The sequence below is a fragment of the Pongo pygmaeus genome, chromosome 2 (assembly GCF_028885625.2).
Source record: "Pongo pygmaeus isolate AG05252 chromosome 2, NHGRI_mPonPyg2-v2.0_pri, whole genome shotgun sequence".
Classification (NCBI taxonomy): Eukaryota; Metazoa; Chordata; class Mammalia; order Primates; family Hominidae; genus Pongo; species Pongo pygmaeus.
Window position 1 is genome coordinate 90,893,197 of NC_085930.1, and position 27,330 is coordinate 90,920,526.

A 27,330-nucleotide genomic window follows, 5' to 3' on the forward strand; every position below is an offset into this window, starting at 1 on the left:
GGTTTTACCATGTTGGCCAGGCTGGTCTGAACTGCTAACCTGAAGTGATCTGCCCACCTCAGCCTCCCAAAGTGCTAGGATTACAGGCATGAGCTACTGTACCCAGCCTGGAAATAGTTTACAAATGTGTTTGTGCCTGGGCCTATATGCATTTTTCTGGACTGGCTACCAAAGCATTCACCGACTTCTCAAAGCCATTTCTGCTCAGAAAAGTTAAGGCCACTGACATATTGAAATCCTTTGTTTTATAGATGAGAAAACTTGCTCCCATGGAAAGCAGGAGACTTCTCCAGAGCCATCCAGCCAGTCAGGGACCCACGCATGGGCCAGGCCACTGTCCCAAAGACTTTGTGCACAGCCCCTCAGTGCTCTCTCAAGACAACCCTACTGAGGCAGCCACAGTCATCACCTCTCTTGTACAGAAGAGCATGCTGAGGTCCAGAGGGTTCAGTTACTTCAGGAATCATGTTGCCTCATCTCCAGGGCTATTTGCACTACACTACGTTGTCCCTACATGAAAATAAAACCCTGGGCTCTGCTGTGGTGGTGAAGACCATGGGCTTGCCACAGCCCCACACACACTCATTTCATAATGATTCATTCTCTTCTTCAGGTCCCTCATACATTCCCCCAGATGCTAGTTTACTCCTCCTTTGTGCCAAAGAAACTTTCTGCCAGTTGCAGTGGAGCTGGCCTGCCTGGCCCTTGTGCTGGCTGGACACACTCTGCTGGCAGCATCTTCATGAGCAGCAGCTGGGTGACCTAAGAGTGCAGTGAAGCCACACTTGGACCTCACGAGAGAGTACTTCTATGCTCTAATTCTTCCCACACTTTAGCAGACCCATGTTTAGAATCCTGTTGTTACGTTTGTTCATTCAACCAGTTTTTGGTTTGTTTCTTTAGGGTTATGTTTTGTTTTTAATAACCTTTTTAATTAAAAAAAAATTCATGCACATTGTGAAAACAAGTTAAAATTGATATATAGGGAAAAGTAATTTTTCTCTTCTATCTCACCCTAGTATCCCTTCCCAGAGAAAAATTTTGTTTTCAATTTATGGTTATCCTTCCCCAAATAGTCTCTGCATGTACAAACATAGCATATATAAGCACATATGTATATATTCCCCCTCTTTTAAAAAAAAGCACAGTTGGAAGCTGCTATATACACACTTCTCTACATGGTGCCTGAAATCATTATATTTGGTGATTAGTTTTCATATGACCCTAGACTGACATGTCTCCTTTTTACATAGCTACATTATATTCCATTATGTAGATATATTTTATTTAACAAATCCTCTATGGATGAATTTTTAGATTATTTCATCTTTGGCTATATAAACAGTGCTTCAGTGAAAAGCCTTGAATGTATTTCTTTGTATATGTGTGGATATCTATAGAATAAATTTTCAAAAAATATTTTGCTGATTGAAATTTGAAATTTGACAGATACTGCCATATTGTCCCCTAAAGTGCATACACCAATTGATCCTTCCACAAAAGGCATAAGAGAGTGCCTGTTTTCCTGCATCCTTCCCAACCCTGCAATATTATAGGATTGTAGGCCCGCTGTGTCCGATCATTTGTGCTGTGCACAGAGCAAATAGGAATAATGACAGGTAAAAACCCTTAACCTCACAAAGCATAAGGGACACAGACATAAAAACAGAAATTATAGTGCAATGTGGGAAGTGTTCTGCTAGGAAAAAAAAAAAAGAAAGAGACACCTGGAAATGAAGCACCTAGCAAGAAGGTAAAATCCAGTCATACAGTCTCAGGGACAGGGATTCTTTCCTGGGGTATGCAAGAGGTACTGAGAGAGATATAGGCTAAGTCGAGGAGGGGATCTGTCAGGTAAAGGCTGAGGGTAAAGTAGCCCCCTAGCAGGCCCTGCCTGTGTGCCCAGGCAACTAGGAGAAGCCACGGCTGGCTGGAGTGCAGCTACTTCAGGGGGTGGGTCGTGGCGGCCACATCAGCATCCCCACATCAAAGCACAGCACACATGGTCCTCGGCTGAATTGACAAAGTGCTTGATTAGCAGCCTGGAATGTCCAGATGAGGTGTCTGGTCTGCTTGGGACTCATGTGCACCCAGAAGGACCCTCATAATTCAGCAGTACTGACACATACAAATGAGTCATCAGCCTGTCAGAGGCATGGCAGGGTGAGGGCAAAGACAGAAGAGAGCTGTGGTCACTTCATCTCTCCATCCACCCTGGAAAAGAGGTCTCCCCAGCAAGCAGTTGCACAGGGGAAGAAGTCTTTGTGGCACAGCCAGTAATGAGCTGTGGCTATTGCGTCACGAATGGACACCATATTGCCAGTGGGAAGCACGCCCAGAATCCATATGGCGAAAGGCCTGTTAATGAGCTCCGGGTGCCCAGAGCACTGCTCCCTCTGTGATTTTGCCAAACAGGCAGGAGCAGACAGAAGCCCAGGGCCTTTCTTACTTACTGCGGTTCTGGCCCTGGATGGGGTGTCTCTTACCAGCACCTCCCTATCTGGCTTCCCAGCACATCTCACCCCTACCTCTCTTAGGCCAGACCAGCTCAGGATGGAGGGTCAGCTTCACTGAGATCAGCAGCTCCCACAAAGTGTCAGGCCTTGGGATGTGGCACATGATACAGGGTGACATGTAAGAACAGGCAGTTCCTGGAGAAAAGGGAGAGGTCTCCACGACCCAGCAGTGCCCTATCTCACTCATTTCCTCCCAGCATCTGTCCTATGACATGTTGCAGTTCTCTGGTGCCAGTTAAGTGAATTTATGCATTTTATGCTGGAGCTCTAACTAAATCAACCTTTACAAAATAAACAAGCGACCTCAGAAGATAACTGCACAAAACTCTGATTTGGAGGTGTTACTAGCAATGCAAGCCTGGCAAACAAGAAAATGGTGGAGCCAACACCTGACCTACTGGCAAACACTCTGTCACTCATATCATGAGATAAAAACAATGCCAATGTAATCAGATGGGACAAGATGTCAGACAAGACATGATGAAATTATTTAGAAGACAACTCAAACTACGGATTTATAACCAATGTCATCAACAATGTACCTTGCCCTAAATATATGTGGTACGTTAAAGATAGCTAATAATACCACAGCCACCACAATTAGCAAGTTATTCCAAAATATAGATTTTTAAATCTTTAGCCCATCTTTGATTTGTGTATATTTTATGATATATGTGATGAGGTAATATATTAATACAAAGTAAACTTATGTAATATAAAATAGCATACAGATACTCAATTGCTCAAAAACATTGTACTAAAATAGGGCATGATCAAAAAACATTGACAGCCTCTGTTCTGAAAAATCAGGCTTTTCTGTGTTTCAATCATGTCATAAGACAGTGGGAAGACTTGAAATTTGTGGTTAGCAAGAATGCATATTTCATCAGAGACAGGGAACTTAATGAAGAAAAACGGTCAGGCCTAGAAAGAGAAGGGCTGAGAAATCAGCATAAATGAAGCACATCTAAGTGAGCTGATTTTTTTTTTTTCTGCCATGGCCTCCTCCTCCTCCTCTCAGCAGTCTTGTTTCACAATCACACAGGGAGCCATATGTGTCTGCCCTTCAAGCATGGGCCAAGCTTGCATGACTAGTGAAGCTGATACAGCATCTAGAAGGCCAGAGTGTCCACCCATGAGACCCTGAGCCCCTCACGGCCACCTCCAGAGGTGAAAGAAGCCCAGGAAAGGGGCCTGCCATCCCTGCACCTAGAGAAAGTAAATACTTTGAAAACAGCCAAAACAACGTGCCACAAACCAGGGCATGCTGCCATCACAGAAGCAAATCTTAGCAAGCCCAGCTTTTGTTGTGCCTATATTTAGTTCGTGTTCCCTTAGTTTCAAGGATTTTCCAAATATTCAATTCCTCCCTAAATGCATATTCCCCAGATACCACGTGTCTCCTGAGAACTCTGTGATCACAAAGCGAAAAAGTGGATTTAGTGAGTTACTCACTTCCTGTTTCACTCTCAGAATTCCAGACAATAAGAATGGATGCAGAAGACCCAAATCAAGCTGCCATCTCTGAAGCACACTGGTGAAAGGCATTTCCTAAGAAATGATCCTTCTTCAAGTCATGTGTGCTTTCCTCCATGCGAGGGCAAAGTTGGATGTTGTGTGATAAGATTTCCAGGCCAGGTGAAATCAGGTTGAAATGTGTGACTCCAAGCAAGTCCCTTTCCTTCCCTGAGTCTCACATTTCTCATCCATCTGATAAGGTTCCTTCCATTTTCCCCTGGGGGCCTTGAGGAATTTCTCCTCTTGAAAAGTGAAAGAAATCCTAAAGAATGGAGAAAAAGAGTGGACTAAAAGGACTTTCTAATATATAAGCATATTTCTTCCTTTTATGCATCCATCTTCTTATACAAAGATGTAGAGAACAATGTGTGGACAATATTCTCCATTCTGGGTTTGTTTAGTATGTCTGAACATTAGAAAAGTCAAAGCAGAATCACAGAAATCATGATTTTCATGACAGAATCATTACAGAATTACAGAAATCTTTACTTTTACAAAATTAGCCAGGAAGGATCAAAAGAATGTGTTTCTATCCCCAGGCATGGCTGCTCCACAGTGGGAATTGTTCAAAGTTCCCACTCAGAACAAAGTTCCCACTCAGAATGAAAGTTTCTAATCTATAAAAACATAATAGTGCTTCTCTTTTCTAGCTGCTTGTCCTTTTTCCCCTGCAGGTTATTCTCCATCCCACCCCGAACAGCCCCAAACAGTCAGAGTGGCACAAAATGACAGTCTCCAAAAACTGCCCCGACCAAGATCTCAAAATCAAACTTGCTGTCCGAATGGATAAGCCTCAAAACATGAAGCATTCTGGGTAAGTGTTTCTTCCCCAACTAGCAGTTTTGGACACACGTCTGTTCATTTCTCAAAACGAAAACAGAAACAAACACAAGATCTTCAGAGAACTATATAGAAGGAAATATAAAGAATTCATATTAAAATATTTGACTTTGATATTTACTGTAAACTTCCTCAATTCTTAGGATGACTGTATTTTCATTTTTGCTGTCAAAATAGAAAAATGTCCTTCTCTTTCTCTAATAGGGTTTCTAGGACAATTCAAAACTTTCTTAGCAGCATGCTAGGTGATTCTAGTTTGGAGAGGTCTTATAGGCTCCGCATACCTTGTCGGAGGCACCCAGATCATTCAAACTCTGCATATGACTCACTTGCACTTCAATCAGTAACCCACATCTTTGAGGTGTGAGCAGCAGGGAGAGGCCACCTTCAATCAACTCACATTTAATATATTTTAGTATTTAGTGCAGCATTTAAATGAATGAGAAAAAATAGAAAATTTGTGATCATCTTCATTTTCTTAAGGTTTGAGAAAAATGACCAATTCATTTCAAGTAAAGCAAAAAAAAATAGGTAAGATGCCATTTTTTTTTACAAATAAAACCAGTGATTTTTCTAGAAAATGTTTGTTGGTGACTGAGTATATGCTGAGCCATGACCTATTAAACTAAATCACATGGATCTCATTATCTCAGAAAACATGATAATCGTGTAACTCTGAAAAGGGAAAGTTTAGTAGAAGAGAATGGAGTGTTTGGCGGGTATTCTGCAGGTACACTGCCAACTGGCTATCATTCTGCTTAGCCCCTCTGGGCCCTAGAGAGGTCTCGTTAATTCTTTTTTGGGTGTATGTATATTGATGATAAAGCTCAAAGTACTAAAAGTGCCATTAAAAATGAGGGTTACGGCTGGGCACAGTGGCTCACGCCTGTAATCCCAGCACTTTGGGAGGGCGAGGTGGGAAGATCACCTGAGGTCAGGAGTTTGAGACCAGCCTGACCAACATGGTGAAACTCCATCTCTACTAAAAATACAAAAAAATTAGCTGGGCATGGTGGTGGGCACCTGTAATCCTAGCTATTCAGGAGGCTGAGGCAGGAGAATGGCTTGAACTCGGGAGGCAGAAGTTGCTGTGAGCCAAGATTGGACCATTGCACTCCAGCGTGGGCAACAGAATGAGACTCCATCTCAAAAAAAAAAAAAAAAAAAAAAGAGGGTTGGTTAGATGTACTAGAGGTTTGGGAAATTCACAAACCCAATTTCAGGGCCTAGCCGTGATTAAGACAGGTTTAAACAGAAGCCCACGTGAAGTCCAAGAGGGCGTGACCAGGACAGGAATTGAACTTCCCAGTAGATGAGCAGACCACAGCAGCATGCAGTTAGACAGTAAAGAACAGGAGCCTAGCCATGGTGCCTCGGAGTTCTAGGAAGTGAAAAAAGCCGAAGGTTCCAGAGAAAAACAAAGACCTACCAGTCAGGGCACCAGAGAGGTTCAGGTATGAAGGGTTCCAGAGGAAGCAAAGGTCACCTGTGAGCTGGAGACCAGTGACTCAACCCAAGGGTTGGTTTGGATTTAGAGAATTTGCTTTGCATTGTCTTGAGGCCAGATTATTCCAAGCCTGAGCTGGGATTATGGCAAAGCTCTTCTGCCTGGGGTGTGAAAAAGCCATAGGAGCATGTGCAGGGCCCTAAGTACACACTCAGTCCTTTGTCAAGTATCCAGGATGAAGTACAACCAGATTTTCTTTGATTAAATTAGAATGCCATGGAACATTGCTGAGGTCTACCATTCTTCCTTCTTATCATGCTCCTGGTATATATTCTGACAATATTCATGGAATTTCTCCCTAATATGTCTTCCCCCTCTGTGATGAACATCCTACTTTCAAGACAAAGGGGTTGATAATTCAATTAGGTTTATGTAGTACACAAGAAAAGATCTGCATCTTTAGCAAAATCCTGTCTCATAAATACTCCATAAATATTTTCTAAAGGAACCAGCACGTGAGTGAGCAGAACAGACGTAGAAAGAGAGAGAGAGAGAGACAAAGAGGATAGGGCAGATCAAAGAGAGAAAATAGAGAACAGAATATGAATGAATGTATCTGTCCTCTAAACTGCTTTTTTTCAAACTTCCTTTAAAAAAACGATCACTGCCTCAACCTACATTCAAGTTCCCTCTGAAGCACTGTACTAGGTGTTTTGTTGTGTCACTTATTCTCCACAGCAACCACTTGACACAGGTATTATTTTCCCTACTGGATGAATTCCCATTTCCCGCATTCTCTTCATTCGCTCTGCTGGAAACTGAACTAACTGATTTGGACTGGGGAATTTTTGTGTTGATTTGTTTGTAAAATTATTAACATGTTTCAGGCTACCTTGACCCTACAGATGACAGAAGAAATATGTAGCTCACTTCTGACAGGTTTCATAGCTATTTCATATTGCTAGACTTCCATTTTAAAATTACCCCTGCCGGGAGATACACCAAGAGAGCTTAAAATAGCTCTGAAAAGTGAATGGTGAATGCCTTAATAACACCATCAGACCCAATGTGGCCTAAATCAGGGGTAAGCAACCTTAGTTGCCTAAGGGACTATTCAGAGAAAATAAAAATGTTTATGGAGTACATTTTTTTTCCATTTAAAATAGTTTTACTGAGCCCAGTTGTGTAAAGGAGGATAGAAATATGAGAGCAATGTCACAGCTTAGAAAATGGGAGAAAAAAAGGAAAAGAAAAAATTTTTTTGAGACAGAGTGGGGCTCTGTCACCCAGGCTGGAGTGCAGCAGTGTGATCTCTGCTCACTGCAGCCTCTGCCTCCCAGGCTCAAGCCATCCTCCCACCTCAGCCTCCCAAGTAGCTGGGACCACAGGTGTGCACCACCACACCCAGCTAATTTTTGTACTTTTGGTAGAGATGAGGTTTTGCCAGGTTGGCCAGGCTGGTCTCAAACTCCTGGACGCAAGCAATCTGCCTGCCTTGGCTTCCCAAAGCTCTGGGATTACAGGCATGAGCCACCACGCCCAGCCGAAAAAGGAATTTTAAAGAAGCATAGTTGAGGTTATAAATTGTTCCCATGTTAAGCTTTTTTCTAACATAAAAGGAACATAAGAATCACTGGGAATTATGAATATTGGTGTGCACTGTGGTTCTTTGAATGAGCCACTGGGCCGTTCAGAATAACTTTATTGAACAGAAATGAATGTGTCAGTGGGAAAAATCAACACTGCTTCTTGACCTTAAAATGTTAGTATCTGGGCATATTTGAGAATCAGCAACTCCTAGATGCCTTTCTAATTTTCATCTTTTATATCTGTATGGTGTTTTCAAGTTCAGGAAGCGTATTCATATCCATTCTCTCATTTTATCACTGAAACCACCTCACAAGGATTAGGTATTATCATTCTCCCATCTTAATAAATGCCCCCTCCTTCACCCAGATACCCAGACCAAAAACCTTGAAGTAATCATTGACATTTTCCTTTCTCATCCACCATCAATTTTTGTTTTTCTTTTCGAGACAGGGTCTTGCTCTGTTACCCAGACTGGAGTGCGCAGGTGCAATCCTAGCTTACTGCAGCCTAGACCTCCTGGGCTCAGGCAGTCCTCCCACCTCAGCCTCTCAAAGGGCTGGGATTACAGGCATGAGCCACCAAACCTGGCCATCATCAAATTCTTTTCACTCCATCTTCAAGATAAATCTACAATTCAACCCTTTACCCCTGCCTCCATCTCACCATTGGCTTCCAAGCCTCCGTCACTGCTCCCCTTCACTTTCTGCTCCTGCTTCGTAAGCAGTTCCCTGCTTCTGCCCCTGCCTCCTGGTAGTCTATTTCCTACCGTGAAGCAATTTTTTTAAAAAACACAATTCAGATCCTGCCACTCGAATGCAGGAAAACCTCCAATGATTCCCCATCTCATTCAGAGTAAAAGCCAATGTTGTTACCATGACTACGAGACCCTACATACCTGGTCTTGATCACTGTTCCAGCCACACTGGCCTCCTTGCTCTTCCTCCCAGGCACAAAGTACACCCCCATCTCAAGACCCTTGTCCCGGCTGTTTCCCTTCCCTTTAACCCAGATCTCCAGCATTTCTATACCTTATCAGAAAGCCTTACCTGGCCCCCCGTGTCCTCCCTCTCTCTCTTACTCTGTTTTGTTTTCACCAGAGCTCTTATCATGTATATCATATACTTCTTTATTTATTAGTTTGTTGTCTGTCTTCCCCCCTAGAGTGTGAGTTCCTTGTCAGAAGGGAAATTTGTTTCCTTTTTTCATAGGACCTTCATACAGAGACTGACATGTAGCAAAAGTCCAGTGAATTATTTATTGTTTAGATGAATAAGTGAATAAATGAACCCCCATTTACACTTACAGAAATTGGAGCTTAAAGTGGTTAAAAGACTTGCCCAAGTCAGAGTAAGCATGAGTTGGGTCCAGAGTTATTACTTTCAATCCAACCTTAACTGAGGACCTGAAGCTTGACTAAAATAGAGAGCTCCTTATGACTCCACATTTAATTCATTCAATGAACCACAGTCCACCAACCGGGAGTAATTTGCAGCAATTCTGATTTTCCTTTTATATTTTAACAAACTTCAAAAGGAATACAGTTTGTAACACTTGGCTATCTTCTTAAAATCTCCTTTCTCCTTCCATTTCTGTAGCTGTGCCACTGTTCTAGACCTCTTGTTCTTCAAAATCATCACACTTCTCTCCTCCTCATAGGTCTCCAAGACACCATGCTTTTTGGCACAGACTCTAAAACCAGGGTACTGGACTAGACTAATCAAATATCTTTAGTGTTTCATTTTATCTCCCTTGTTGACTTCTTATCTATAAATGTCAATTAGATCAAGTCAGTTTATAGCGTTGTTCAAAGAATCTATATCCTTACTGATTTTCATTTATTTAGAGGAAGCTCTCAAGCTCTTACTAGAATTTTAAATTTGTTTCTCCTTGTAGTTGTGTCTGGTTTTGCTTCATATGTTATGAAGCTTTGTTATTAGATGCAGAAGCATTTAAGATTGTTAAGTCTTTTTTTTTTTTTTTTTTTTTGAGACGGAGTCTTGCTCTGTCACCCAGGCTGGAGTGCAGTGGCATGATCTCGGCTCACTGCAAGCTCCGCCTCCCGAGTTCACTCCATTCTCCTGCCTCAGCCTCCCAAGCAGCTGGGACTACGGGTGCCCGCCACCAGGCCCAGCTAATTTTTTGTATTTTTAGTAGAGAAGGGTTTCACAATGCTAGCCAGAATTGTCTCGATCTCCTGACCTCATGATCTGCCTGCCTCAGCCTCCCAAAGTGCTGGGATTACAGGCGTGAGCCACCGCACCTGGCCGTTACGTCTTCTTCATTGACTTACTCCTTTTTCATTATGAAATAATCTTCTTGATCTCCAGCAATATTCTTCACCTGCAATTTACTTTGTATGACAGTGATATAGCCCCTCCAGCTTTTTTTGTAAAAAAAAAAAAAAAGTGTTAGCATGGTAAATCTTTTTTTTTTCTATCTTTTTATTTTTAACCTATTTGTGTCTTTAAAAAGTGCATTTCTTATAGGCAGCATACAATGAGGTCTAACTTTTTAACTCAAATTTGAAGATCCTTGCCTTTTAGTTGAGATATTTAGCCTATTTACATTTAATGTTATTATTGATATGTTTAAACTTATTTTGTTGTTTGTCATCCTTGCTTTTTATTTTCTGTTTGTTCTATCTGATCTTTGTTCCCTTTTTCCTATTTTTCTACCTTCTTTGGAATTAGCTGAATATCTTTGTGATTCTACTTTGTCTTCTTTATTGTATTATTATCCCTAAATGCCAATTATATCAAATTGCCTAGAATGCAACTCTTGCCACAACCACTTACTAGCTGTAGGCAAGTTTCTTAACCCCTCTGGACTTCATTTTGCTCAACGTAAAGCAGAAATAACAACAGTATTTGTCTTGTAGGGTTGTTGTGAGGACTAAATGAGCTAATACATGTATAGTATTTAGAACAAGGTCTGATACATGGTTAATAGCTACAGCTATAGAAGAGTTATTGTTGTTAGTGGTGTTGGTTGTAATCATCATTGTTATTTGCTTTCATTTATTCTTTGTACTTTTTTCCAGCCCATGCTTCTTCTTGCTGGGCTGCTATATGATAGCTGAGGTACCTGAGGTCTCCCTGCTCTCCATCTCCTCCTTGATACCCAAGAAGAGGACAAAAGCATCCCTGTAGGAATCATGGTTCTTGTCTCACTGCGACTTCTGTTCTTATAAGAAATTCTTATGAAGAATTTCTGACAAGGAGGAATAAGTTCAAGAGACCTATTGTACAATATGCTGACTATGATTAATAACAATACATTGTATACTTGAAAATTCCAAGAGTAGATATTTAATAAAGAGAGCCATGTTACTAATTCACATTAAATTCACAAATATCATATGAGAGAAGACTGCCTTATTTTTTTATTCAAATGAAAAGTTACAAGCATTGCCATGGGTGCTACCCTGCCAAGTAGTCCCAGAGCAGAGGGACACTGAGGCCAGAGGGGTCTTCCAGGATTCAGCAGTTTTGGGGGATTCCTGGAACTAAAGTTGAACACAGATGAATCTTCCTCTTCTTTTTTTACTCCTTTGTAGCTCGCTCACTCTGGTCTCTCATATAACTAAAATGTCCCCAGTGAATAACAGGGATGTCAGTGACCCAGTAGCAAGAATTTTACAAAAATATCATAAGAGAGGATACATTCAAATCATGATGCAAAATATGGCCTGGAGCTCCAAACCCAGACATGTGTACCTCACTTTCCTTCCCAACAGATGTGCACCCAAAATTATTTATTCTTTCTACTAGGACTGCTTTTTTTTTTTTTTTTTAAGACAGCGTCTTGCTCTGTCACCCAGGCTGAAGTGCAGTGGCGTGATCTCAGCTCACTGCAACCTCCACTTCCAGGTTCAACTGATTCTCATACCTCAGCCTCCTGCGTAGCTGGGACTACAGACGCATACCACCATGCCCAGCTAATTTTTTTTTTTTTCAGTAGAGATGGGGCTTCACCATGTTGGCCAGGCTGGTCTCAATCTTCTAACCTCAACTGATTTGTGCACCTCAGCCTCCCAAAGTGCTGGGAGTACAGGTGTCAGCCACCGTGAGGACTGCTGTTTTTAATACTACAAATAGTGGCACACATAACAACAATAACAATAATACTTATCCAGCCCTTACCACGTGCCAGTGAGCATGCTAAGCACTTGACACGTATCACCCCCATGAGTTCTCACAAGAACTCTATAAAGTAACTGTTAGGTTATCCCCATCTTACAGCTAAGGAAACTGAGGCACAGGGCAGCTAAGCCAAAGGAAAGTTAATGACAGGGCCGGAATTCCCACTTAGGTGTTTCTCCTTTAGTCTGAGATATAACCACTGGTCTAAACTGCCACTGACTACATTAGAATACTGCTTTATCTATTGGTAAATCCAGATTTCCACATACCCGGACAGCTTGAAGACAGAGAGTTCAGGGCCACTAATGCCCACACAAATAGATCTGCCTGTAGTGTGAGGAGCTAGGAGGGAAGCCACCTGTATGTCTGCAATAACAGAACTTCCATCTGCTCCAGGTACTGTGCATCCTCTTTAATGAGCATGTTTCCACCCAAGAAAACGCAGAGCCGGAGCTGACTAGACAGAAACAGTACATCTCAGCCCTCAGTTTTTCTTGGTTTTGACACCTTCTGGTATGTGCCAAATTAGCAATAAATTCTGAGGAAAACCTCAGAGGGAAAGCCCCTCCCTCAAGCAGACTTTCCAAAGGAAAATTGTTACTTTTTCTCTGATCCCACCAGCTTTCCCATTCAGAAGCCTTTAACCAGAAATCCCCTCTGTTCAATTAGAATCGTGACTCCTGTTCTTACATCAAAAAAAGAAACCAAAGTTTGTCATCTAGAAGGGAGGAGGAAGAGTGTGAAGAAGAGGGTACTTTAGAGTTAGGCTCTTTTGAGTTTAATTTCTGGCTGTGTCCTTTATCAGCTGTGGAACCTAGGAAAGTTACTTAAACTTTCTCAGCCTCAGCTCCCTCAACTGTAAAATAGGAATAATAGTGTATAATGATATAGCTAATAGCAAGTATTTACTTTAAGCTAGTTATTGTTCTAAGCACTTTATATTTATACTTTAATCCTCACAACCCTTGAGGTAGGTACCATTATTATTATCCCCATTGTTTAGATGAGAAAACTGAAGTAGAGATAACTCTAGTAATTTATCTGCCCAAGTTTGCACATGAATCTGGGTAACATATCTCCAGATTTAAGCTCTTAACTCCTCCAGATGAGTGTAATAAATTCACATAAAGTGCCTGGCACAGCACAGAAAACTTGTAACACTTCACTAAGTAGTAGCTATTGTTTTTATTATGAAGAAATAGTTAATGATTCAATATGAATTACACTCTGTGGGTTCTATGAACTTCTTTTTCTACTTTTATTCTCATGTCTTATGATTATATAAACAATAGATGTTGTAGCTGTATTCATTGTTGCAAATCTCTTTCTATGGATGCAAAGTAAAGGGAAATGGTTAGTAGCTGCCAGATATAATTCCAGAAAAGTGTGAGGCTGTTACAATCTTGCTAGTCATTACTAAAACAACTACAAAATTTCTTGCCCACTTCCTGAATTTGATCTTTTACGTCATCTACTTCCCTATGTACCTAAGTCCAAGATTTCCTTTCACACATTTAAGTTATTGTTTGCTGCTAAAATGATACACTTTCCTCTGCCCATAGAGAGATTTTGTAATAAAGCTGAGATTTATTGTGCATCTACTTCCTGACATGCCTCATGCTTATACTTCACGAGCACTGTCTCATTTAATCCTCACAACACCCCTGTGAGTTAGGAACAATTACTGACCTGTCTTACAGAACACCAAGAGGTTAAGCATCTTGACCAACATTTCACAGTAACTGGTAGAACTAGAACTGGAAGATTATACTCTTAACTGTTACAAGCCAATAATCTCTCTCCTTAGCCCTGGCTGAACCTCCCTCTTATGTCTATTTACTGCATGAAAACATTAATATATTATTTTAAGCACTGACCAGGACAGCTACATGATCTATGTAACCCCAGAGCTGTTTGTGCTGGCCTCATCAGCAGCACAAGGCTGATAAACTTATCAGTCATCCCGTCAATGCTCCCTGCCTCAGCTTTGGTCCAGCCGTCACCTCTCTTGCCTAAGCCCCTGTGACCAGCTCTTCACTAATCTCTTTGCTTTCTCTCTTGCCCCGCTTCCTCCTACAGTGTATTCTCTATCCAGCAGCCAGTGAGATCTTCTTAAATAGAAATAGGATTGTGTCACCCCTCCCCCACTCTTAAAACCCTGCCATAGTTTCCCATTCATATTTAGAATAAGCATACTGGTGATCTGATTTACCCATTTAAGAGGTCAGTCTAGCTACTGTGGGATGAATGGAGCATAGAGATGAGAAGGAAAGTAGGGAGGCTAGTTAGTGGACTCCTGTCATGGTCCAGGTGGTGTTGATGGTGACTTGACTGGGGAGTTGCAGTGGGGATGGAATGAGATGGGATACATTTGGGAAGGAAAGCTTGAAGAACTTGGCAATGGATTACATGTTTTTATGCAGTGTTTTAAAATCTCATCAGAAATCTTTAGAAAGATCGCTCTGATCTCTCAAGAGCATGGCACTTAAAACCAACTGAACTATAACAAATGTCTATTGACCAGTTACCATATATCAGGAACTGATAGGAATTCAGAAAGAAGAACATGTTTCTATGCTAGGTATTTAGAAAGCATGATCAGGGTTCCTTCCCTCCAGAAACTCACAGTTCAATAGGAACAATAAATATAACCACAAATAAATTAAAGCTGTGTGATAATTGTAACAGCAGGATTATCTACAAGGCCTAGGAGATGAAGACATCAAAGTAAAGGTTTAAACTGAGGGAGAATATGAGTTTTCCCATGAGGAGCAGGGAGAAGGCATCCCAGGCAGCATAGGTTGTACCGAGTTACAGAGGTGTGAATTTTTATGGTGTAGTCAGGAATTACAGATACACAATGTAGATAATACAATGTGCAGAAGCCAAGTCAAGGGGGTAAGCAGAGATGGAAAATTAAAAGTTTTTTAGGCTAGGTCAAGATGCTGGACTTTGTCCCTATAGGCTAAGGTTTTCCCAAGTGTATTCATGCCACTGGTAGTACACAAGATGGTTTTAATGATATATAGACGAGCATGGATCAAATACAATTGGCCTTCCCTATCCACAAGTTCTACATCTGAGAATTCAACCAACCATGGATGGGAAATATGTGGGGGGAGAAAAACAATGAAAAATAAAAATACCATAATAAAAAATAATGTGAATAAAAAGTAACACAGTAGAGCAACTATTTACATAGTATTTACATTGTACAAAGTATTGTAGGTACTCTAGGGATGATTTAATGTATATGGGAGGGGCCAGGCAAGGTGTCTCATGCCTGTAATCCCAGCACTTTGGGAGGCCAAGGCAGGCAGATCACCTGAGGTCAAGAGTTCGAGACCAGCCTAGTCAACATGGCAAAATCCCATCTCTACTAAAAATACAAAAATTAGCCGGACATGGTGGTGCACATCTGTAATCCTAGCTACTTAGGAGGCTGAGGCAGGAGAATAGCTTGAACCCAGGAGGTGGAGGTTGCAGTGAGCTGAAATCGTGCCATTGCACTCCAGCCTGGGTGATGGAGTGCGAGTCCGTCTCAAAGAAAGAAAAAAAATAGTATATGTGAGGATGTGCTTAGGTTACATGCAAATACTACACCACTTTATGTAAGGGTGGTGGATTTTGGTGTCTGTGGATTTTGGTGTCTGCAGGGGTCCTGGAACCAATTCCCTGTAGATACTGAGGGACAAGTGTAATCATTTATGTATTTTAATGTATGCTACATAATGTATAATTGGTATAACAAGCCTATAATATAGTTTACTTTTCAAAATAAATTTATTCATGTTAAGTAAGTTAATTTAAAGAAAAATATCAAGTAAATCATAGAATAGGTGAACAGATGTGGGACCAATGATGAAAAAGAAATGTAAGAGGCCAAAGTTTGAGGCACTTTTCATATAAATGGTGGGGGGAGGGGGGAGGCACTGAAGGAATTTTAGCATGGAAAAGGCATGATAAGATTTGCAGGTGGTAAGCTCTGTCTCATTTCCAGGAATAGGATGAAAATCATTCTCGTGTCCCTGAAACCAATTAAGAGGTTCCTCTATAATTGTCCATGGAAGCAAAAAATGTGGGTGGGGACTGAAATAGTGGAAGTGGGAAGAGGGAAGACGGAGCCATGAGGAACTCCCCAGGAGGTAAAAACTCAACTGCACTTGGCGACTGAAGAATAAGGATGAGGAAACAGAAGGACCCAGGATGACTCCTGGGTTTCTGGCTTGAAGGTCTGAATAGATTTTGGCTGCCAGCCACTCTTAAGGGCCCCTGAAATTTGTCAGGCAGGAAAAATTTTAATTAGGTGCATTCTTCATTATGTTCCAAAGCAGAAATTCTGTCTGATTTGAGGTGAAGTGAGGATTTGGAAGTTTTCCAGTGGGTGTTGATGACAGTAAACAGGTAAAGCCAGTTTTAGAACTCAGTATTTGAATGTATTTCAGTATGACCAGATCTCTCCTTTCTTAGTTGGATAGAGCCTGAAAAATGCCAGCCTCGATTCCTAGATTGGTGCCAGTTCAATATGTAACAATCCACAATGCAGATAGGATAATACATGAACTGATTAGTAATATTGACCTTAGGCCAGGCGCGGTGGCTCACACCTGTAATCCCAGCACTTTGGGAGGCCAAGGCGGGTGGATCAACTGAGATTGGGAGTTCGAGACCAGCCTGACCAACATGATGAAACCCCATCTCTACTAAAAATACAAAATTAACCAGGCATGGTGGTGCATGCTTGTAATCCCAGCCACTTGGGAGGCTGCGGCAGTAGAATCACTTGAACCCAGGAGGAGGAGGTTGCGGTGAGCTGAGATCACACCATTGCACTCCAGCCTGGGCAACAAGAGTGAAACTCTGTCTCAAAAAAAAAAAAAAAAAAGTAATATTTATCTTAACATATCCAGACAGCTTTGAGCTCTGCCTCTGTAGTTCTCAACTCTCCTTTTTATTTTATTTTTCTGTATAAGAAATTAATTTCTTTCAACAGAGGAGCTTTTGGAGAAGGAGGAAGGAAGTGGGGAGAACTTCTTATGTTGACTTGGAACTTCCTCCCTGTAATGTACCTGCATTCCTCCCTGTAATACACCTGCAATACAGCAAAAGAAAACAAGGGAAGGTTTTCCTGAATGAAACTTGACAAGATGCAAGAGTTGTGAGATTTAGCACCCTCTTTTTTCTTTCCTGTGCAATGTCTTTCAGGAGTTCCCCTACCTAAAAGACTTTTAGCACATACACAAATTAAGTTGCAGCGTCACATTTTCCAAGGTGCTTTCTGGAATCAGTCAAGGAGTCTAAGTCTCATGATAGGCCTCAATTCCTCCTGTAAGTGGAAGTGAAAAGTGCTTGCTGTTGTTTGTGCTCAACCACAGAGCGCCAAAATCTGTGCCCTGTTCCTGTGCCATGTGTGTTTTCTTGTTTATAACTACCAAGCTTCATGGCAAAGTGTGTTCAACAATTCACTCACTCAAGCATTAATGCAGCTCTGGTCTTTCTCCTTTCCCTTAGGTATTTATGGGCCATCGGTAAGAATGTCTGGAAGAGATGGAAGAAAAGATTTTTTGTATTGGTGCAGGTAACTAACTCTTCAACTCTTAAGAGACATCAGTATTAAAGATTTGCTAGAATGAATGAATGCTTTTTAACTGAGGTATAACTTAAATACACAGAGCTTATGCATTTAGCTCAACAAATTTTTACATATATCCATGTAACCACCATTCAGAGGAGGATACAGAACATTTCCAATACGCAAAGGGCTCCCTTGTGCTCTATTCTCTATTTTTATATCACTTTTAAATTTTAAAAAATTAATGAATACTCATAATTTTTTAATTCGAACAATACAGAAGTATGTGAGATAAGTAGGGGAGAGTAGACTTCCACCCCTGATAAGTAGGGGAGAGTAGACTCCCACCCCTGCCCAGTCTCCTGCCAGGAATGGAGGATTCCAGGAGGGAGCAAACTCATGCCAAGTGAGGGCTATAGGGACATTAACTTTGGCTGAAAACAATGTAGTATTTTGAAAAGAACTGAGATAGGCATTATGAGTAAAGTCAGAATTTAGTTGGACTTTTTGCCTCTATCTTATTATTTAGTGTGTTTGAATTTGAATTATCTGCGTGGGAGTGCTCTACTCTTCTTGGTGCCTGGTACTTCCAAAAGTCTTAGCCAACGTCCCATAACTGTGTTTAATATCTAGAATAAATCTTTCTAGTAAACTTCCTTTTTTTTTTTTTTTTTTACTGAAACAAACCAAATTCTTCAAGTTGTTCTGCAGCTTGCTTTTTCCACACGAGTTATTTAGATACCTTTCAATGTTTATACATATAGCTCTGGCTCTCATATCTGTAAACTTTTCTCTTTTGGATAGACTTCTGGACTTTCCCAGTTTGGGCTATTCTTATTCTTAACAAGGCTGCGGGGAACATCTGTGTATATGGATACAAATGTAGATGCAGATATTGATGTTAATATATTAGTCATATATAAATAATACCTTTACTCTTGAGCATTTCTTAAATTTTTTTCCAGAAATAGTAATACCTGTCCTTGAAAGACCCCATCTTTTTGGTGGGGGAGGGGTGTTTATTTTTTGCATCAGGATTTTTCAGTTTACAAAGAAGTTTTCCAGTGCCTCTTTTTAATTTTCAGGCTCCACTGGAGCATTTAAACTATAATTCAATTTGCAGAAATCTAATTTATGCTATACGCTGAAAGATTTCACAAAGTGAGTCAACTTGGAACTGAGTGACAAAGGTTCTTATTGGGTTACTTGACAAGGATTAATATTTAGAGTGCTACCAATATTTAGAGTGCTTTATACTCAGAGACCTGACTACAAAGCAACTCCCTTTTAGATCTAAATGACCTTGAGGGTTTCACCAACTCTGAACTTCTAAGACTAGACTGTCTATAGATCTACTTAAGTCTCTGCTGTGCCGCTAAGGCAAAATACAGCTCTCTGGCTCTAATAAGCAAGAGGTCAGGTCATCTTTGCTTTCAGTATTGTTGTAGGATAGAACAAAACCTTAAAGTGATTTAGCCGCAAAGAACATTTTGGAATGATGCCCGTCCCTCAAAATAATCCACAGCTGCCCAGCACGGTGGTTTACGCCTGTAATCCCAGCACTTTGGGAAGCCGAGGCGGGTGGATCACCTGAGATCAGGAGTTCAAGACTAGCCCGGCCAACATGGTGAAACCCTGTCTCTACTAATAATACAAAAAATTATCTGGGTATGGTGGTGCTTGTAATCCCAGCTACTAGGGAGGCTGAGGCAGAAGAATCACTTGAACCAGGGAGGTGGGGGTTGCAGTGGGCTGAGATTGTGCCATTGCACTCCAGCCTGGGCAACAAGAGCAAAACTCCATCTCCAAAAAAAATAAATAATTAAAATAACCCATGGCTAAGCAATTGAGGCTATTTTAGCCTGTGGTACATTTCCTCAGACTATTAACTGACCAATATTTATTGAGCACCTACTTTGTGTGGAGCGCATTGAGAGAACATGGAGAAGAACTATCAGGTCTGGTGTTTAGCTCCCAGAAAGGAATCTGTTAGAGTTCTACATATGCAAACAGCAGAAATAGATTCAAGCTAATTAAGGTTTAAAAAATGAATATGTGGAAGGCTTTGGAGTTAACTCATAGAATTGTGAAAAAGGCTGAATTACCCATCCATGTTAAGAACAGGGCCAGCATAGCTCCAGAAATCCAAGTTGTATTAGGCTTCTCCAGAGGGACAGAACCAATAGGATATATGTATATAAGAAAGGGCATTTAGTAGGGAGAACTGGCTCACATGATTACAAGGCAAAGCCACACAATAAGCTGTCTGCAAGCTGGGGAAGAAAGAAGCTGATAGTGGCTTATTCTGAGTCCGAAAGCCTCAAAACAAAGGAAGCCAACAGTACAGGCTTCAGTCTGAGGCCAAAGACCTGAGAGCCCCCAGCAAGCCACTGGTACAAGTTCCAGTGTATAAAGGCCAAAGAACCTGGAGTCTGATGCCCAAGGGCATTAGGAACAGAAGGAACAATGTAGCAGGGAAGAAAGACGAAAGCCTAAAGACTCGGCAAGCAATCTTATCTCACCTCTTTCCACCCGCTTCATTCTAGCTGCACTGGCAGCTGATTGGATGGTGTCCATCCACACTGGGTGTGGGTCTTCCTCTCCTGGGCCACGAACTCAACTGTCAATCTTCTCTGGCAACACCCTCACAGACACACCCAGAAACAGTACTCCACCAGCCATCTAGGCATCCTTCAATCCAATCAAGTGGACACCTAATATTAACCATCACAAGTCCTGGAACCATGGCCAGTGCTGCTGGTGTGGTCATGAGACAGACTGGCTCTGACCGCTTTCTATCCTTGCATCTCTCCTTGAGGGTCAGATTTCACAGAGGGAGAATTGGTTTAGTCTAACCTGGTTCACTCCCAACTTTTAGCAGAAAGAAGGGATGGCACTTGGATTGACAGTCCCACTGGATTGTCTTTCATGCAAAATCAGGATGCCATTACCAGAAGGAGAAATGGATACTGGGAAGGTAAAAATAACTGGTATCCACTTTAAAGAGCATACAGTGTAAATGGGAAGACAAGACACATCAAGAGGCAGTGCTGGCCAGGAGCAGTGGCTCACGCCTGTAATCCCAGCACCTTGAGAGGCCAAGGAGGGCAGATCACTTGAGTTCAGGAATTTGAGACCAGCCTGGGCAACATGGTGAAAACCCATCTCTACTAAAAATACAAAAACTAGCCAGGCATGCTGGCTCGCATCTGTAATCCCAGCTACAGGGAACGCGGAGGCAGGAGAATTGCTTGAACCTGGGAGGTGGAGGCTGCAGTGAGCTGAGATTGCGCCACTGCACTCCAGCCTGGGAGACAGAGTGAGACTCTGTCTTTTAAAAAAAAAAAAAAAAGCAGTGCTGAGTCATGCATGGTTCTCGCCCCTCAGTGCTTCTCATTGCACTTGGCACAGCAGTCTCTCTTGGAATCACTTGGGAGCATGCCTGGCCTCCCCGATAGACTGTGCACTGTTTCAGGGCCAGTTTTGTTTCTGATTCTTTTTTGTGTCTTTCCCTCTTTCCTCCACCACACCCATACACAGTCCCTAGCCCAGTGTCTGGCAAAGAAAAGAGAAAGGAAGAGAGAGGAGAAAAGCTCAGGCAATACCTTGGGTGGTGCTGAAAAAGGAGAGATCATGTGCTCCGAGAAGTGGCTGGTGACAACCATTCTCAGATTTCTGAGAACTTTTGATATGATGAAGTACTTAGGAGAAGTAGATGACCTCTTATTTTGGGAGAGGAAACTCTTCAGGAAAAACAAGAGGAAATGTGTGGAAAACATCAGTAAAGCCATGTCTGTACAGTAAGTAGAGGGAGAACCAAAAGGGAGAGAATGATTTTTTCAGGCAACTGGAACACAGGTGTTTAGAGCCTTCACACTGAGCCTTCTAATAAGAGAAGATGAAAGTCACACAGCAGCTAAAAAGCAAGCTCTGTGCTCACTTCTGAGAATCATAAAAGGGCACTTCTCATCTAAAGCTCAGTATCTTTCCTAGAAAGGCAGGAGAAAGTAAGTTCAGAATTCTGTGAAATTTTTCATGTACATATGATTCTCATTAACTTTAAAGAGCTGTCAAGGTATGTTGGGTACATCCATCCCTCCCAAAAAAATCTGTTTCAGCCTGAATCAGATTTCTCCCTTAACAACCTCTGTGACACACAGAGGTGACATGAGAGTCCCATCATCACAAAGATAATGGGGGAGCCAGGATGACAACTCAGGTCTTCTCTTTCAATTCTTGTCCTATTCACCACAACAATATCTAAAAGCAATTTGCTGGCATACCCAGAAAATACTGCATTATTTTTAAATTCTTTCCATTTTTTCTTCTCCCCTATTTAAGTGATCACATTTAGAAGCACTTTATCAATATCATAAAGAAAAAAACATACTCCCTTTGAAACAACGCCAATGCCGTCAGAGCTGCAGGAGGAAAGTTCAGGGCCACCAGTGCTGCTCCAATTCAGAGGAAGCTAAAATGTCCCAGGTTGTTTGAAGGAAAGGATGTCAGTCCAAGCGGTGGCAGTTAGCCCCCAACAGCTGCATGCAATGTTGAATTCAGTCATATGTACAAATGATTTTCAGTTTCTCTTTAGCCACCAAACCCTTACTTTGAAACTCAAAATGCAAACATGAAACCCGGAGAACCACCCTGGTTCAATTTGCAGAAGGGTGAGGATTCTGGGGAAGGGAGAAGGTTCCCCTAACCCCACCCCTGCTCCCAGGCAGCCTTAGAGGGAACTCCCTGGAAAACAATGTGGAAACCACCAAACAGAAAGTATATCTACCCAAGTGACTTATGGAATCTTTGTGTCTTTCAATTCAGATGTTAGATCTTATGGAATGTGTTTATATAGAAAGCTAGCAGCACACAATTTCCAACACAATTATGATTTAATATATTAGATTTAAAACAACGAAAATTGTCTGAAAAAACAAAGACAAAGAGAGGACATCCAACATTAGTCTCCTCAAAATTCATCTCCTGCTCTACACATACACACAGAGTCTACCTTTTTGCTTATAACACGTAACAATTAAAATTCTCCCTGACTGAGATTTCCTATTAGTACTACTGTCTTGGGGAACCAAATTTTAGACTATAAAGGGACTTCCTACTAGCCAGGGATAAAGGACATACTCAGAGGAGTGCTGGACCAAAGTAGCAATTTCCATTTCTTAAGGATCAGAGCTAAAATTACTGTAGATGTGGCTAGAGTCTACCCTACCAACTGTGAAGGGAATGAAGCAGTTGCAAGGAGCTTCTGTGACAGAGATTCAAACATTCCCGTGCAATGAGAGACTGTCTGTAAATGGGGGCCTGGACCATCTGTATCAGGTGTTGTTTAAAATGCAGATCCCAAGGTGCCATCCAGAAGACTCTGATACAGTAAGTCTGGGGTGGAGCCCAGTAATCTGTACTTATAACAGGCACCGCAGGAGATACTGATGCAAGTGGTCCAAAGGCCACCCCTGGAGAAACACTGCCTTGGAGGTCATTATCCCGCTTAAAGTGAAGGATCTCATTCCCTTCAGATGATACCATCTTAGAGTTTATGTTCTCTATGGAACCAAGCATCAGAGTAGCTAAATAGATGACTATATTCAAATGGCACAATAAAGCCTCCTCTTGCCATGTTCCTTGAAATTCCAATATATGTGCTATAAACTTGGCTGGCTGCAAACCCTAACCCAGAGATCAAGGGGAAATGGGCCTTCAGTACCCTGAGTCAAGAAATTACTGGGGTCTCATTCTAAACCCTCGGGTCCATGCTGAGAACCAAACACATTGATTACTACTGTTAGTAACTCTAATGTGACCAAATCAACACTAATGATAAAGGTGCCAATTCCATAGAGCACCGCTGGATAGCCAGAACGCCCCACCCCGTGTGTGTGTGTAAGGAGAACAGTGAAAACAGGCCAACTTATCACCCATATCAGGTTGGAAAGTCTTAACGCTTTCGTCTTTTTATTTAAAAAAATATTTTTATTCTGTGATCAAAAGATTTCTGGTGGCCAGACATGGTGGCTCATGCCTGTAATCCCAGCACTTTGGGAGGCTGAGTCAGGTGGATTACGAGGTCAGGAGTTCAAGACCAGCCTGGCCAATATGGTAAAACCCCATCTCTTCTAAAAATACAAAAATTAGCTGGGCATGGTGGTATGCGCCTGTAGTCCTAGCTGCTCAGGTGGCTGAGACAGGAGAATCACTTAAACCCAGGAGGCGGAAGCTGCAGTGAGCCAAGATCACGCCACTGCACTCCAGCCTGGGTGACAGAGCAAGATTCTGTCTCAAAAAAAAAGAAAAAAAAAAAAAAAAGGATTTCTGGTTAAAATCTACTTTTTTGATTGGCGTTCAAATAATTTCTGAGACATTTCCCCCCATTTTAGCACCATACAAACTGTAATATTCTGTGTTTCCTTTAATAATGTGGACAATCACTTATATTTATATGGTTTCTTAGAGTTTACAAAGTGTTCGTCAAGCTGGTCTTCACAACCTTTCTGTACTACAGTGAGGACAAGGCTTTTCTCAACTTCACGTTAGAGGAAACTAAGGCTCAGAGTGGTTAAGTGGCCTGCCCAAGGTCAATGGCTTGTAAGCAGCCAAATATGAAACCTAACACAGGCCAGGCGCAGTGGTTCACGCCTGTAATCCCAGCAGGCCGAGGCAGTGAGGGAGGCCGAGGCAGTGAGGGAGGCTGAGGCAGGTGGATCATGAGGTCAGGGAATCTAGACCATCCTGGCTAACATGGTAAAACCCCATCTCTTCTAAAAATACAAAAAATTAGGCAGGCGTGGTGGCGGGCGCCTGTAGTCCCAGCTACCTGGGAGGCTGAGGCAGGAGAATGACATGAACCCAGGAGGCGGAGTTTGCAGTGAGCCGAGATCATGCCACTGCACTCCAGCCTGGGCGACAGAGGGAGAATTTGTCTCAAAAAAAAAGGAACCTAACACAGGTCTTTTGATTGCAAGTGCCTTCAATAACTCCAAGCACTTAGACAGGACTGGCACCCGAAGAGACTGATGCATACAGAATTATATATATATGATGGAATACTGCTCATCCATAAAAAGGAATGAATTAATGGCATTCACAGCAATTTGGATGGGATTGGAGACTATTATGCTAAGTGAAGTAACTCAGGAATGGAAAACCAAACATCATATGTTCTCATTCATAAGTGGGGGCTAAACTATGAGGATGCAAAGGCATAACAATAATACAATGGACTTTGGGGACTCAGGGGGAAAGGGTGGGGAGAAGGTGAGGGATAAAAGACTACAAATTGGGTTCATTGTATATTGATTGGGAGACGGGTTCACCAAAATCTCACAAATCACCACTAAAGAACTTACTCACGTAACTGAATATCACCTGTTCCCCAAAACCCTATGGAAATAAAACATTTTTTAAATAAAGCATTTTTTTAAAAGAATGTTCTAGAACTGAATTACTCAGAACCAACATGGCTCCTCTGTTTCTGATTCCCAACTGAGAATGTTACCAAAAATTATGTTCTAGCTTTCAGAAAAATCGCTAAATCAGAACAAGATAAAATATTGTTAGATAATATATAATGCCTTGGAATACAGTAGTAGTCACCTCGGAATACAATATTAAAATAAGTTAACCACAAAAATGAATTGTAAGACATATGAGTAGTTGAAGGATTTGTAACTCCAATGTTTGTTTTTGCCACTCCACAATTGCTCTATAAGACATTTATATTTCTTGTTGCAAATGGCAGATATCAACCCAAACAAGCTTAAGTTTTAAAAGGGGAAGAATTGTATTGGTTAGCTAATTAAACTAGTAATTAACTGGAGAGTCTCCTGTCATGACTAGATCCAGGACTCAAGCAATATTATCAAGGCTCTGTCTCTCAATATATTTAATCTTTTGGCTCTGTTTTCCTCTGAATTGACTTCACCCTCGGCATAATCTCTGGCAGCTCAAGCCTTACAAAAGTTTATCAGCCCCAGAGAAAACTTTTGTTTTCCAATTGTTCCAGTACAGGCCCTCAGTTAGCTTTCTTTGGCCCAGTGTGGTCCCAAATCCTTGCACCAGTCACTGCAACCAAGGAGATACTATGTTGATTGGCCAGGCATGGGCCAAGTGTTTTACTCAACCTACTTCCAGCTAGACATGCAGTTAGTCCCACACAAACCACTTGCACTGAAAGTTGAAAAGAGAGTGGTTCCCAAAGGAAGACCAGGATTCAGTTGTGGGAGGGCAATGCATGGTCTGCATGCACACATAAGAAATGCCCCCACAGAAGGCCAGGTGTAGTGGCTTATATCTATAATCCCAGCACTTTGGGAGACTGAGCTGGGACGATCACCTGAGGCTAGGAGTCTGAGACTAGCCTGGGCAATGTAGTGAGACCCCATGTCTACGAGAAATAAATTCTTTTTTAATTATCAAAAAAAGAAATGTCCCACAGATGTTATCATCATCCCCATTTAAAGATCACAAAACCATGTCCCAGAAAAGTTAATTGAACTGCCTTGGTTCACATAGAAAATAATGGATCTGAAAACCAAATCCAGTTCTGCATGACTCTAAAATCTATTCTCCTTCTCCTCCACCAAATGGCCTTTACTTCAGTGCCAATCAGGAGTTGGGATTTAGACACTGTGATCTTTCATTCGCAACTACATCACATTAAAAATAGTCCTTAGTCTCCAGGAACTGTGTGATTCACACCATAAAAATTTTCTCCATCCTCAGATTTTGGCTCAATCCATCAATGCTTCCTCAGGAATTCCTTGCCCGATCACCCATCTAGACCAAATCTCCAAGCTCTTACAGTACCATATACCTCTGTTTTTAATATTTGCCACTATCAAAATAACACATTTGTGAAATAATGGGATTAATGTCTACCTTCATGCTAGACATGAGGGCAGGAATCATGTCTGGTTTTCTGCATGTTTATAGTCCCCAAACCAAACACACTACCTACATATTTGTTGAATGAATGAATGTATCTATTATAAACAACTCTTTTCTAAAATATGTATGCGAATTTTGGACAAGGGCTAGTGACCAGGGTTCAGTAAAAATAACAGCTGATTAATTTTCAAGGAATGATGGTAAAAGCAAGGAAAGAGGATTTAGACAAAATACATTCTACTGTTGTATGTCCAAGTATTTTAGTCTCCCATAGGTGATAAGAAGGGGAGGGGAGAGTTGGGGACAAGAAAGGGTCTAACCTTTTCATCTCATGACTGGAATCTACTTGCTAACTATAATTGAAACTCAGGGGCAATCTTAGAGGTTATGGACAGTTCCTATATATTAAAACAGTAGTTCTCACATTTTAGCAATGTATTAAGAGATATCTGGCCAGGTGTGGTGGCTCATGCCTATAATCTCAGCACTTTGGGAGACCAAAATGGGAAGATCACTTGAGCCTAGGAGTTCAAACCAGCCTAGGTAACATAGTGAGACATCCCCCGCCACCATCTCTACCAAAAAATTAAAAAAAAAAAATAGCCAGGCATAGTGGCACATGCCTCTAGTCCCAGCTACTGGGGAGGCTGAAGCAGTAATATCACTTAAGCCCAGGAGGTCAAGGATGTAGTGAGCCATGTTTGTGTCACTGCGCTTCAGCCTGAGTGACAGCAAGACCCTATTTTGAGAGACAGAGAGAAAGAGAGAGAGAATCTGAGACAATTAAGAAAAATGTATAATCCT

The 27,330-nt window shown here is 41.6% G+C and overlaps 1 protein-coding gene and 1 long non-coding RNA gene across 9 annotated transcripts in view; one reads left to right on the forward strand and one right to left on the reverse strand.

Annotated features, from left to right (window-relative positions):
- LOC129033644 (uncharacterized) overlaps nucleotides 1-22,104 on the reverse strand; it is a 42,859-nt gene extending 20,755 nt beyond the window's left edge. Inside the window, exons 1-2 of the long non-coding RNA XR_008501636.1 lie at nucleotides 22,016-22,104; nucleotides 17,524-17,591 (exon numbers count right to left, since the gene is read on the reverse strand). This is a non-coding gene — a long non-coding RNA (uncharacterized LOC129033644). The remainder of the gene's footprint in view (nucleotides 1-17,523; nucleotides 17,592-22,015) is intronic.
- The window catches only part of CADPS (calcium dependent secretion activator), a 472,988-nt gene that overhangs the window by 281,555 nt on the left and 164,103 nt on the right, over nucleotides 1-27,330 (forward strand). For all 8 annotated transcript variants that reach the window (XM_054482477.2, XM_054482473.2, XM_063661889.1 and 5 more), the window contains exons 8-9: nucleotides 4,709-4,848; nucleotides 17,565-17,631. In XM_054482477.2, coding sequence (XP_054338452.1) covers nucleotides 4,709-4,848; nucleotides 17,565-17,631 — 207 coding nt within the window. The remainder of the gene's footprint in view (nucleotides 1-4,708; nucleotides 4,849-17,564; nucleotides 17,632-27,330) is intronic.